This window comes from Vollenhovia emeryi, unplaced genomic scaffold (genome assembly GCF_000949405.1).
Source record: "Vollenhovia emeryi isolate VEMERY1.0 unplaced genomic scaffold, V.emery_V1.0 DF939172.1, whole genome shotgun sequence".
In the NCBI taxonomy this organism is placed as follows: domain Eukaryota; kingdom Metazoa; phylum Arthropoda; class Insecta; order Hymenoptera; family Formicidae; genus Vollenhovia; species Vollenhovia emeryi.
Window position 1 is genome coordinate 687055 of NW_011967194.1, and position 10654 is coordinate 697708.

Consider the following 10654-nt stretch of genomic DNA (forward strand, 5'->3'; position numbering starts at 1 on the left):
CTACGTCACTCTTCCTTCTTGTCCGACGCGCCTTGTGCAATTTTTACTAGACTTTCATAGAGATATGTCGTAACGACGTGCTCGGCTTGGAAATTTTATTTGCCGCACAACTTTTTTCGAACGTGCCGATTGGCCAGCGGCCGGCCGGAGGAGGTGCTCTCGGGACTTTTCAATTTCTCTATCCGATAGCCAATCGGCGTGTCCGGAAAACTCGTCTCGCCAAAACCTTCGAATCGCACGTGGTGCGTTGGAGAGAAACGCGTCAATGTGATGCAATGTGCGAGACCTTTAAACGAATACCGCATATTTCTATCACTTTTCATTTTTTTTTACGATTAAATAAACAGGACAAAATTACGGTGCTCTCATGCTCTCATCGTCCTTCGATCGACAGACTTTATCTCGTCCATAACCTGCTTGCTTAATGATATTTCCCTTTTCGACGCGAAATGGCGAAATGCGCCTACTTTTTGCTTTGCCAGCCGAAACGTTCGAGATTTCTGCGTACGTGTGATCGAACGTTAAACGCGATACGAAAATTTGCGGACGACAGGCCGGCTATCGTCCTGGGAATCGAAACGAGCTGCGACGATACGGGATGCGGAATCGTAGATACCGCGGGGAAGATATTGGGCGAAGCGATAAATTCGCAGCATCTTACGCACTTGAAGTAATCACCTACTAGTCAATCCTGTATCTTACAATAATATGCAAATGCTAAAAGCGAGCGGTCTTGTCTCTTTGCAAGAGGACGCTTAGGAAGGGACAAAGCTATTCAGCATTTTCACTACAGTGTGAGATACAGAATTGACCCCTAGCTGAAAAATTCATGTGACACATTTATAAGAATAATTAAATAATATGCAAATTTACTGTGTCATTAAGAAGGATTCGTACAGTTTGATCTGTATCTTGGAAATAAGTGAAATCCCAAAAACTTAAAGATTCCTCCAGCAAGTTGTAATTGTATTCTCATTTTTAGACACGGTGGCATAATACCTACAATTGCCAGTGAAATGCATAGGCAACATATTACTACGGTCTGCGAGGACGCACTCAGATCGGCGAGTCTAAGATTAAGGGATATAGATGCTATCGCGACTACAACTAAACCAGGTCTTCCCATGTCGCTTGACGTTGGAAATAACTTTGGCAAATATCTCTCTAGGATTGGTAACAAACCGTACATACCCGTACATCATATGGAAGCTCACGCGTTAACTGTACGGATGGTGCAGAAAGTACGTTGGAGCTAATTATATGCATAAGACATACGTTGCCTCAAATAAATTATTCGTGTGTGTCTTTTAGGTAGACTTTCCTTATCTTGTTTTGCTTGTATCAGGTGGCCATAGTTTATTAGCGATCGTTGAGAATGTTGATAAGTTTTACTTGCTGGGCACTACGGAAGATAATGCACCCGGTGAAATTCTCGACAAGGTATATTTTGGAGATGTTGCCTCTTGCATGCTCAACCATAAGTTATTTTGTTTGAAAATTTTGTCTTCAAAAAACTTGGTAGAACTTTATGGAAGATCTTATAAGAAATACAGATACAAAAAGATGGGTGTGTAATGTATAACGATAAGTAAATTTGTCTTGAACTTGCAGATCGCTCGTAAGTTAAAGCTCGCGAATATACCGGAGTTCTCGCGTATGAGCGGTGGCCAAGCGATAGAAAGCGCAGCGAGCAAAGCGTCAGATCCAACCAAGTACGTTTTTGAGCCTGTCTTGACAAGAAAGAGAAATTGTCAATTCAGCTTCGCGGGTGTAGCAAACAAAGGTTTTCGCTGTATCGATAAAAAAGAAAAAACTTTTGACATTGCTGATAGTACGGCGATTCTCGACGTGTATAATTTCTGCGCTGGCCTACAAATGTCTATTGCAAAGCACATATGTCTCAGAACGCAGAGGGCAATGGAATTCATTATCAATATGAATTTGATATCGCAAGAGAAGCGAACTCTGGTATGTCTAAGATTGTGTTCATTACCTTCCGATTTTTCCTTGTTTGAAATACTTTAACGTGTATAGGTAATATCTGGCGGAGTGGCTTGCAATAATTTCTTGGCAAAGGCTTTAGAAATTGTTTGCGCGGAAAGAGGCTTTACATTGGTTAGAACTCCACCCCGTTTGTGCAACGACAACGGTGTAATGATAGCGTGGAACGGTGTGGAAAGGTGGATAGCAAACACAGGCGTTCTCCGAAATAGAGAGGAGATCGAAAAGGTAGCCGTCGAGAAAAATGCGTTATTCGGAGAAAGTTGGATCGAAAGAGTACACGATGCAGACATAAAATGTAAATTAGTGAAATTAAATGGGCTTTGAACACACACGAATTTCTATCCAGTCTCTCACTTGGAATTCTTCTACACAAAAAATGGTTTAATTTAAAAAATTTAGATCTCCGCAAATTTTTTCACCGAGTCGGCAACAATAGCGATTATTTTGACAAAACATTTATTTATATATGTTACATATTTATACAGCGGTCGGCGTATGCTCCTTAAGTTGCCAATTTACCTTCTCTATTAGCTGAGAGTTCAAGTTATCATATTGCTCGGCATATTTCTTCTCCTCATATTTATCTAATATTCTCCGTACCTTGTCTTTGATCGTTTTTATCATTTTATTATCTTTCGAGATTAAAGATGCCGGCAAAATTTCATCGAAACGTATCACTTGTTCGGGCCGTATTTCCTCCGGGCACGTAGACACGTAGCTTGATAAATTGTGCAGCACCGGTGTAACTTGTTTGAGAATGTTATCAGCATTGTCAGTGTCCATTTTATTAAGTATAATCATAGCTGGCATTTTTAACAAGTCTGGTTTGTAGAGTTCGATCTCTTTGTTCAACAAGACTACAGTTTCCAAGCAGGATCTACGTCCATGCCTGGGTGACAATTGAAATCCCTGTATGTCCACAATGAACATAAGTAGTTTCGTCCTTTCAACGTGTTTTAAGAATCTGTGACCCATCCCAATATTCATATGCGCTCCCTCAATCAGACCTGGTAAGTCTGCAACGGTAATCGTTCTCAAATCGTTATACTTCATGATTCCTAGTCTGGGCCTTATGGTAGTAACTACAACAGAAAAGATAGGACTGCAGTCAAAAATGTAAATTAATTGAGTACAACCATTTCAGGAAAGCACGTGAAAATGATCCGACAATGAAGCATGCGAAAGGCCTTACAGGGATAAGCGGCGATTTTAGGCTTGGCATTTGAAGTTGCTGCCAAAAATGTGCTTTTGCCAGCGTTGGGAAAGCCAACTAATCCGACATCGGCAATCAATTTTAAATCCAACATTATCGTCTGAGATTCTCCCTTCAGTCCACAGAAACCTGTTTCCGAAGAGCCACCTGAGCCACCTCTGGCTATTAGTAGTTTCGAGTCCTCTTCATTTAGTTCTCCTACGCAAATATTCGAATAAGAGGAAGAGAAAAGTAACGATGAACGTATACAAAGATTATACCCACCTAACACTACTCCATTCTGGTTATATACAGTAATACCACGTGGAATTGGAATAATCATGTCTTCGCCGGGTTTACCTATAATTCCCCTTGCTGAACTGTCACCTCCTGAGTCGGCTTTGATCCGTTTAGTTTTCAAGGCCTTGACAACATTCTCCAATGTTAACCCATCTTTTGCAACCACGTACACGCTACCTCCTACGCCGCCCAACCCACCGTAAGTAGGCAATCCAGAACCTCCTGTACCTGCCCTGACGTGAAGACGAAGCGTGTCAATGAAACTCGAACGTAGGTGTTTCCTTAGTGGCTGCAAAGAGTTTTCTTTATCAGTTAATACATATATAATTATGAAGCTTGTCATGCGTCGGCTATAATGCGTAGAGTTTACCCGGGCGTAAGGAGTAAGAAAGGACCATAATCTTTAGCTTTTGGTATAAGGAAGCTAAAATACAGGCATTATTTTAAAAATATTTTAACACTGGCCGATGGCGTTCCGATACTCGGAGAGTAAGCGCGAGAGGTAAGAGTGAGAAATAAAATTGATTAATTCTCTTCTGCTCCTATAAACTCCTCACCCCAAGCTTACTCCATACATTGTAGACGACCCATGACACTCCATTCAACAATTTACAATCCACTTACCTTTTTCGCGCAAGCTAAAACTCGTGTCAAAAATACCATTTTATCAGTGTTGTAGCAAGTATATATTTATAATTATTTCCTTATGATTTCACACTCCCCACTTTCTAATCTATTTGCGTTTATCCAGCAATATACATTATTTTGTCGCGAGAGGTTAAAACCGCCGTTATCGCATACACCCATGTGCACCGCAGCCACGGACGGAGCAGAAAGTACCCTTATCGACGCGGGGAGTTCGCTTTGAAGGGTGAGGGGAATCTATTGTCGCGGCCATCTTGGTGGATATGATTGGTCGATTGCAAATGCACAACGGGAATGGACCAATCAAATTCGCCTACGTCCATGACCGCAACTTTATCAAGCACGCTACTTTAAGCCAACGGCACACGATACTATTTTTCCTACTGGATTGCTTACGAGAACCAACCAGGATTCAGCTTTGAGTCACCTGATCGAAAACTCTGCGTCCTGATTGGCTCTCGTAAGCAATCCAGTAGGAAAAATAGTATCGTGTGCCGTTGGCTTTACTCACCGAGTTTGTACCGATTGATACCGATTATACTCCAGTTTAAAAAGTTCGTAAGACCGCCTCTAGATGGCACCTTAGTCTTCATAATTGTAGAGTTTTATATGATATTGGCATAAAGTATTTATTTCATATCACGTAAGAAGTTGCACAAAGATATTTCTCCCACGAAAAACGTTTAGATGGCGAATAAATTGAAGAAACTATGTCGGTAAGAGGTACGCGACAACGAAACGGTAGGTACTTTATTGTATAATGCATCGCACCATTTCATATACGCTATTTTGCGACGCCAATCTCATATATCATTTCGTAAACATCTGTTTGTTTATTTGAGTCTAATGCAAATAGTTACGCTGTTTGGTACATAAGGTGTTCCGAATTAGTTTAGACAGCAAATTCTTTTCAACTTTTAATTTTTCTAATTTTTACTAATATAACGTAAAGAGGTTGCATTATACAAAATCCAAAATTTTTTCAGATTTCCGACAAGTCCCAGAATTTTAATTTTCGAGATTTTTAACTCCGAAAACTTGGAAGAAATGTCAAGAGAACATAATCCCGGTAAGGAGGTTGCACTAAAATTCCGAGAATTTTTTTAAGAATTACAATCTCGAGAATTTGAGATTTAAAATCGCAATGTTTAAATTGTTCTTTCGGTGTCGCGTAAAAAATTTGAAGACGTCTAAAACATTCCGTTTTTTTTTCTCAAGAATTTGTGAGAAATTTTTTAGACACACGTGTTGTGCCTGAGTAGATGGATATAGCTTATTATTTAGCTGGCTATACTTTCAAGTAAACCACGTGATGCTGAAATAGACGCGACGGAAGTCTTAAAGCTTACATGCCGCGGCATAAATATTTCATTGACGTAATCACAATGTCTATAAATCGCTATATTTCTTATTTGAATAAAAACGACGCGGTAAGGAAATGTAATGTCATTACAGCATCGAATTACAAGGATGTCGCAAGATAATACCTACGAGAACGAGGAAAATAAAAAGCTTTCAAACACGTCTCTCAAATCTTAACAAAACTAATATTAAGGGTCGGTTTACTTGTATAAATCAGTGTGCATGTCATTTTCCTAACGCGGCGTAAGCTTCACTAAAACTTGTCCGATGGTCGCGGGGGACAAATGCGACCTGGATTGAGTCGCAGCTTGCAGGCGGTTTTCCAGGGGCTGAACGGAGTCGCGATACATATCCTGAGGTCAAGTGAAACCAATCACGAAGAGTATCGCACGGCGCATCAATTGACGGCATCGCCAGAGAACGGGGGGCGCGGGAGAAGTTGCCTCTTCTCGATGAAACACGGATATTCGTCTGACGGTGGAGGCGCGTACGCGAAGCGAAGCGTTAAAATTAAATCTAGCCAGAGGCCGTCGCCGCGTCCTCTCGAGCTCAGTCTCAAGAGCATCCCCTAGCTGCACGGATGCATCCCGGTCGTCGATCGAACTAGCATCCCCCGTCGCGATTCTCTCTCTTTCTCCGTGAACCGCCCCTCCCTTTGTGCGACGCGCATCCGATAATCTGCGAACGTTCGAGGATTCCTCGCGAGACGTCCAATTCGCGCGAACTCGAGGCTCTCGAGCACCCTCACCTAAAAACTTGTCGAGGTAATCCTTCGTCGTATTAAGATCCAAGTTTCTAATTCGACAGTTGCAACTGCGTTCTCATTGCACTCATTAGCGTCAACTTATTCATAGAACCCCTCTCGTTGTTGGACACACGTAACATCTACCGTCGCGGATGCTGTTTTCGCACACTCGAAGCGGATAATATAGTTGTGAGATAATTTTGCAATGCGCCAAGAAGGACATTATATAAAATTTTTAGCGGGATTAGCAGGACGTCGCGAGGAATTTAAACGGCGTCCAGCCAGATCCTCGAGAAAAAGAAAGAGAGAGAGAGAGAGAACGCTCGACTGTGCAATCACCGGAGGACACGTACTGTCAATTTTCCTATGTTTTCTCGGCTAGATTGTGATTTACGCGACTTCGCCGTGCGTCATCGATAACATAATTCCAATTATATATGAATCGCACTTACATTAAACATGTAACGATATTTTTTCACTCTTTTCCAAGCTCTGGAAAATGCATGCACAAAAATAACGTACTGAGAATTAACGTCTGAAACGAAGGAAGAATCAATCTGGCCTAGCAGTCGTAAGAAATTTTCGTCGCCCGATTGCTGAATGATCGTAGGACGAGAAGAGCACACATGTGTGCGATGAGTATGTCATCGGGTTACTAGCCTTGATCATCGGCCAAATACTTGACGGGGAAAGCGCACCGTTGTCACGCTACTCGTGCTAATTTTACATATGACGCAGAAAAGTATGAAAATTGACAGTAACGGCGGAGTCCCGTGACAATGTAATTGCAGCTCGTTGTTCGCCAAACGCTTTTAATCGTGCGGTTTATTTATTTGCCGATAAAACGTTGGCGCCGTAACGTACGTCTGCAAAAGCGCACGTCCGCGTGTGCAAGACGGACGTGTGAGCGAATGGACCGAATTGGTTTCGTTATCGTGTCTGTTTTTATTAATCTAGTAAAATCATTCATTCTTGAATGAAGGGAAAAGGACATATTGTACTTTGGGATCTCGTGTTTAAAGTCGCATTTCCGACAGATGGACCGAGAGGACGAGGACTTTGGCGAGGGCTACATCGCGGAGTCGCACCCGCTGAGACCGACGCATCTCACGGTACCGCTCGGTGGACGCTCCAACTCGCGTGCCCCCAGCATCAGCAGCAGCGTCAGCGATCTCGACGTTCCGATATACACCAGGGAGACCACCATACCTCTCTTAGCGAGGAAGGTAAAGCTCTCGTCGCGATGCGTTCATCGAGCGAGCGAGCAGGCGACATGTTTGTTGTTTCAAACGAAGCTGAATACACACGAAATGAAATTCGTTCCTTGACGTTCAACAGACGCGTCAAAGTTAAATGTTACGACTTACGAATTTAACATAAGACGTAAGAAGATCAAACTCCGATTAAAGAACTCGGTAATGAGGAACTTGTGTTACACAAAATTATCATATATAATATATAAAGAGTTGCGTAAGCAAAGGGAACTGATGTATCGTTCAATCGGAGGGACTCGAAAATAATTCGCTCGCTCGAAAGATGTCGCGAGAAGGTTGCACGGGCTTGTGCCGTAGCACAATTGCCGCGAATGCGAGCCCGGCAGACAACACACGGTCTAACGTGCTCGAGGTGCGCCGAACCGCGAACGGAGACGAGCACCTATGTAGTGAAACATGCACTAGGGGGAAAACACCCTATTTTTAGAGCGATGTCGAAATCTCGCGGTTATTCGAAGCCAGGTGGGCGGACCGCGCGCTCACGCACGTACGCATGTCTCGCGGACCTCGCAGACCCGTGTTTTTTTTCTTTTACCTCTAATTACTCGCGCGGGGTCTCGAAGGCCCCGCACGATATTCTGTATAAATCATCATAAAAACGTTCTCTTATGTAATCTTACGTAATTCGTACGTGCTCCTTAAGGCTGGTCTATGCAAGGCCGTTATCTTGTGCCGGAATCGGTGAAACTTAGCCGATTACAGTCAACTATTCTCTTCACTTTTAACGGTGATTCGACCATTTTTACCGATTCCGGTATAATTTTACAGTTGCGGCCTTGCACGAACCAGCCTTCAGGCCATTACTGCGCGTAGGAATTTTCTCGGAATACGGGCCGGCGTCTAAAGATGATTATCACGTCGGGCACTATTGGCAAGAATTCCACGCGGCGCGTAACTCGCCGCAAAGCCCTCCTCGCCTACTTATTTTCCTCAAGTGTCGTCACGTAGAAAATGTTAAACGATCCAACATACGTTCAACATCTTTTCTCTTTATCTTTGTAGGATTATCTCATATTTTTCACCCATCTGGTCTCCCTTCATTCTTTCCCTCTCTTTCGAGTATCGCATCACTGAAACAAAACACATTTGATCCGGGTTTAATGGTGCTCTCTAGGCAGTCGATTAATTTGCCCTCGGTGCGTATCGCGTCTAATTAAATGAACCGTACGGTTTGAAGAATAGAAAAGAAAAAGTATAACGAACGGGGCCGTGACGGGCGCTGCGTGCGCGAGGTTGCCATCGCCATTTATTTCTTTGGCTGTTGTTTAATGTGACAGAAATAGTTCTGCATCCATGTACGCGCGATAATCGCGCAATAATCCGCACGTGCCGCGGATCGCGGCCGCGGTCTCAACAGGTGAATCGACGCTTCTTTTGATCGCGTGTCCATGATGACGTCCATGGGCGAACGCGTATCGATTGAAGCAGGGGTTGCCATTGGCTGCGCGCAAACCCATGTCCAGCCGTCACGTCAATTCTTTTGGAGAATCTGTGAATTTAACCGCCGATTCCTCGCGTTTACACTAGGACACGATTACGTTGATTATTTCTTTAACTTGTCATAAAAACGCACCCAAGTGTCGCACCGACGATTTATCGGGGGACCAAAACGTGCGCCTTCTTGGAATTGAACGCGACGACGGATGGACGATTGGTCCCGCGCGGCTCTCTACTGCTCGATTCGGTGGATGTGCGCGGATGGCACGTTATCAATTCTGTCTCCTTATCAGTCAACTCTATACTGGAGTACCTACTGCCGTGTTGAGAAGATGAACAGCTAGACCAGTGGGTACCACCTACATCTCTCTCTAATAGTTGCGATTGGTCACCGATTTTCTATCTCGCCTTGTATAAGTGATATAAAATCGTTGATCAGTCAGAATTAGAAAGAGATGCAGAATGGTACCCATTTGTTCGTCTCACTTTGTCCACACGGAGAGAATTTTCTTTTAAAATTTACCTTGAAAATTATGTAATCGTGGGACAACATGGCATTTTGAAGAACTTTGTGAGAGTTTTTTGAAATTTTACTAGTAAAATTTAGTATGGTAAAATTTGAAGAAACTCTTACAAAGTTCTTGCATGATTTTCAGGATAAATTTTCAGAGAAAATTCCCTCCGTCCATCTTCTCCCATTTGAGTAGACATTTCAGTAATAGAGTTCACTGCTCCTCATCCAACGAAAGCTACGGTGCGAATGACGACATTGGTTGCAACTGCGCGGAATATTTGCTCGTCGTGAAAATAGAAAATTATAACGCGAATCTCTCTCGCAGGGAAAACGATGTTAATGCGCGATCGCGCGACTGCTGCGCATAAGCCAAGTATCATCTGAGGCACTTTCTCGCAGCTTCTGTGAAACGAATGTATTTTCAGGGGAAAGAAGACGGGATATGGGAAGCAATTGAATCGACCTAGTTAGACCTAGCTACATCTCGACGGTCTCGAAATCAGGCGGCGCAATGGATACGAAAGATTTTTAAGATTTGGACTGACTTGACAACGAAGCTCCTCTTGAACCGTCTCATAAATTATGTATTTATCGGGTGTACAATCGCCAACATTTTAATTACGCATTAACCCGTCATTGTCGTATCAGTCGATCGTCTCAATTACAGTTGTTCCCGCTCGTTATCGTTCAATGACAGATTCAACGCGATAAGGAAATTATTCGAGACAGCCGTGTCGAGTGTCAGAATCTCCACGGAATCATAAATATAATAAATTGTCAGCTGAATCCAACTGATATCAGGTGGAAAATAAGAGAGAGTAGAAAGTGGAAGATCCTCGGGTGGAAAGTATTATTAGAGAAAAGTCCCCTAATATGGGATAGCGGGGTTTCTGTTAAATTAATAGGCATCAGTTGATTCCACCATGAATTTGCCCTTGGAGTGAAATCTGTTTAGTAGAAAATTCATCGTTAGATTTGATTGAATTTGCGTGTTGAAAATCTGCTATCTCATAATAGAGGACTTTCCTCAACTATTTAACTCTATAAGATTTCTTGGAATGTGTCTTTGCAATTCGAGCTTATTCCTCAGAACGACTTGCAAATCTCAGGATACGTCGCGGTCAATTAATTTCCTCGCAATGAGGAAATCACGCGTTGCTGACTGGCCCGGGGGTGTGCAT

The 10654-nt window shown here is 42.9% G+C and overlaps 3 protein-coding genes across 4 annotated transcripts; 2 read left to right on the plus strand and 1 right to left on the minus strand.

The window, feature by feature from the left end:
* Positions 1-162: 162 nt before the first annotated feature.
* Positions 163-3220, plus strand: LOC105563720 (probable tRNA N6-adenosine threonylcarbamoyltransferase, mitochondrial). 2 transcript variants are annotated; one of them, XM_012015573.1, is made up of 6 exons: positions 163-670; positions 983-1241; positions 1312-1440; positions 1612-1968; positions 2035-2229; positions 3149-3220. In XM_012015573.1, the coding sequence occupies exons 1-6, from the start codon at positions 450-452 to the stop codon at positions 3158-3160; spliced, it is 1173 nt and encodes a 390-aa protein (XP_011870963.1). In that variant the 5' UTR covers positions 163-449; the 3' UTR covers positions 3161-3220. The 2 variants fall into 2 exon arrangements, with proteins under 2 accessions (XP_011870963.1, XP_011870961.1); XM_012015571.1 differs by lacking the exon at positions 3149-3220 and having other exon boundaries at positions 2035-2335.
* Positions 2447-4339, minus strand: LOC105563719 (GTP-binding protein 10 homolog). The gene is made up of 4 exons (XM_012015570.1): positions 4121-4339; positions 3482-3785; positions 3197-3415; positions 2447-3086 (listed from the first exon to the last, which is right to left on the minus strand). Exons 1-4 carry the CDS (start codon positions 4157-4159, stop codon positions 2482-2484), a joined length of 1167 nt encoding a protein of 388 aa, XP_011870960.1. The 5' UTR covers positions 4160-4339; the 3' UTR covers positions 2447-2481.
* An 883-nt stretch (positions 4340-5222) lies between these two features.
* On the plus strand, positions 5223-10376 carry LOC105563723. The gene is made up of 3 exons (XM_012015578.1): positions 5223-6597; positions 7286-7474; positions 9899-10376. The coding sequence occupies exons 1-3, from the start codon at positions 6454-6456 to the stop codon at positions 9938-9940; spliced, it is 375 nt and encodes a 124-aa protein (XP_011870968.1). The 5' UTR covers positions 5223-6453; the 3' UTR covers positions 9941-10376.
* Positions 10377-10654: the final 278 nt, after the last annotated feature.

Coding starts and splice junctions, on each gene's coding strand:
- LOC105563719 (XM_012015570.1), bottom strand. CDS start 4,159: ATGGTATTTTTGACACGAGTTTTAGCTTGCGCGAAAAAG. Junction 3,786..4,120: donor TTTTAGCTTGCGCGAAAAAG/GTAAGTGGATTG, acceptor AACTCTTTGCAG/CCACTAAGGAAACACCTACG. Junction 3,087..3,196: donor TAAAATCGCCGCTTATCCCT/GTAAGGCCTTTC, acceptor TTTCTGTTGTAG/TTACTACCATAAGGCCCAGA.
- LOC105563723 (XM_012015578.1), top strand. CDS start 6,454: ATGCGCCAAGAAGGACATTATATAAAATTTTTAGCGGGATTAGCAGGA. Junction 6,598..7,285: donor GTGCAATCACCGGAGGACAC/GTACTGTCAATT, acceptor CATTTCCGACAG/ATGGACCGAGAGGACGAGGA. Junction 7,475..9,898: donor TACCTCTCTTAGCGAGGAAG/GTAAAGCTCTCG, acceptor ATGTATTTTCAG/GGGAAAGAAGACGGGATATG.
- LOC105563720 (XM_012015571.1), top strand. CDS start 450: ATGGCGAAATGCGCCTACTTTTTGCTTTGCCAGCCGAAACGTTCGAGA. Junction 1,441..1,611: donor CCGGTGAAATTCTCGACAAG/GTATATTTTGGA, acceptor TTGAACTTGCAG/ATCGCTCGTAAGTTAAAGCT. Junction 1,969..2,034: donor CGCAAGAGAAGCGAACTCTG/GTATGTCTAAGA, acceptor TAACGTGTATAG/GTAATATCTGGCGGAGTGGC.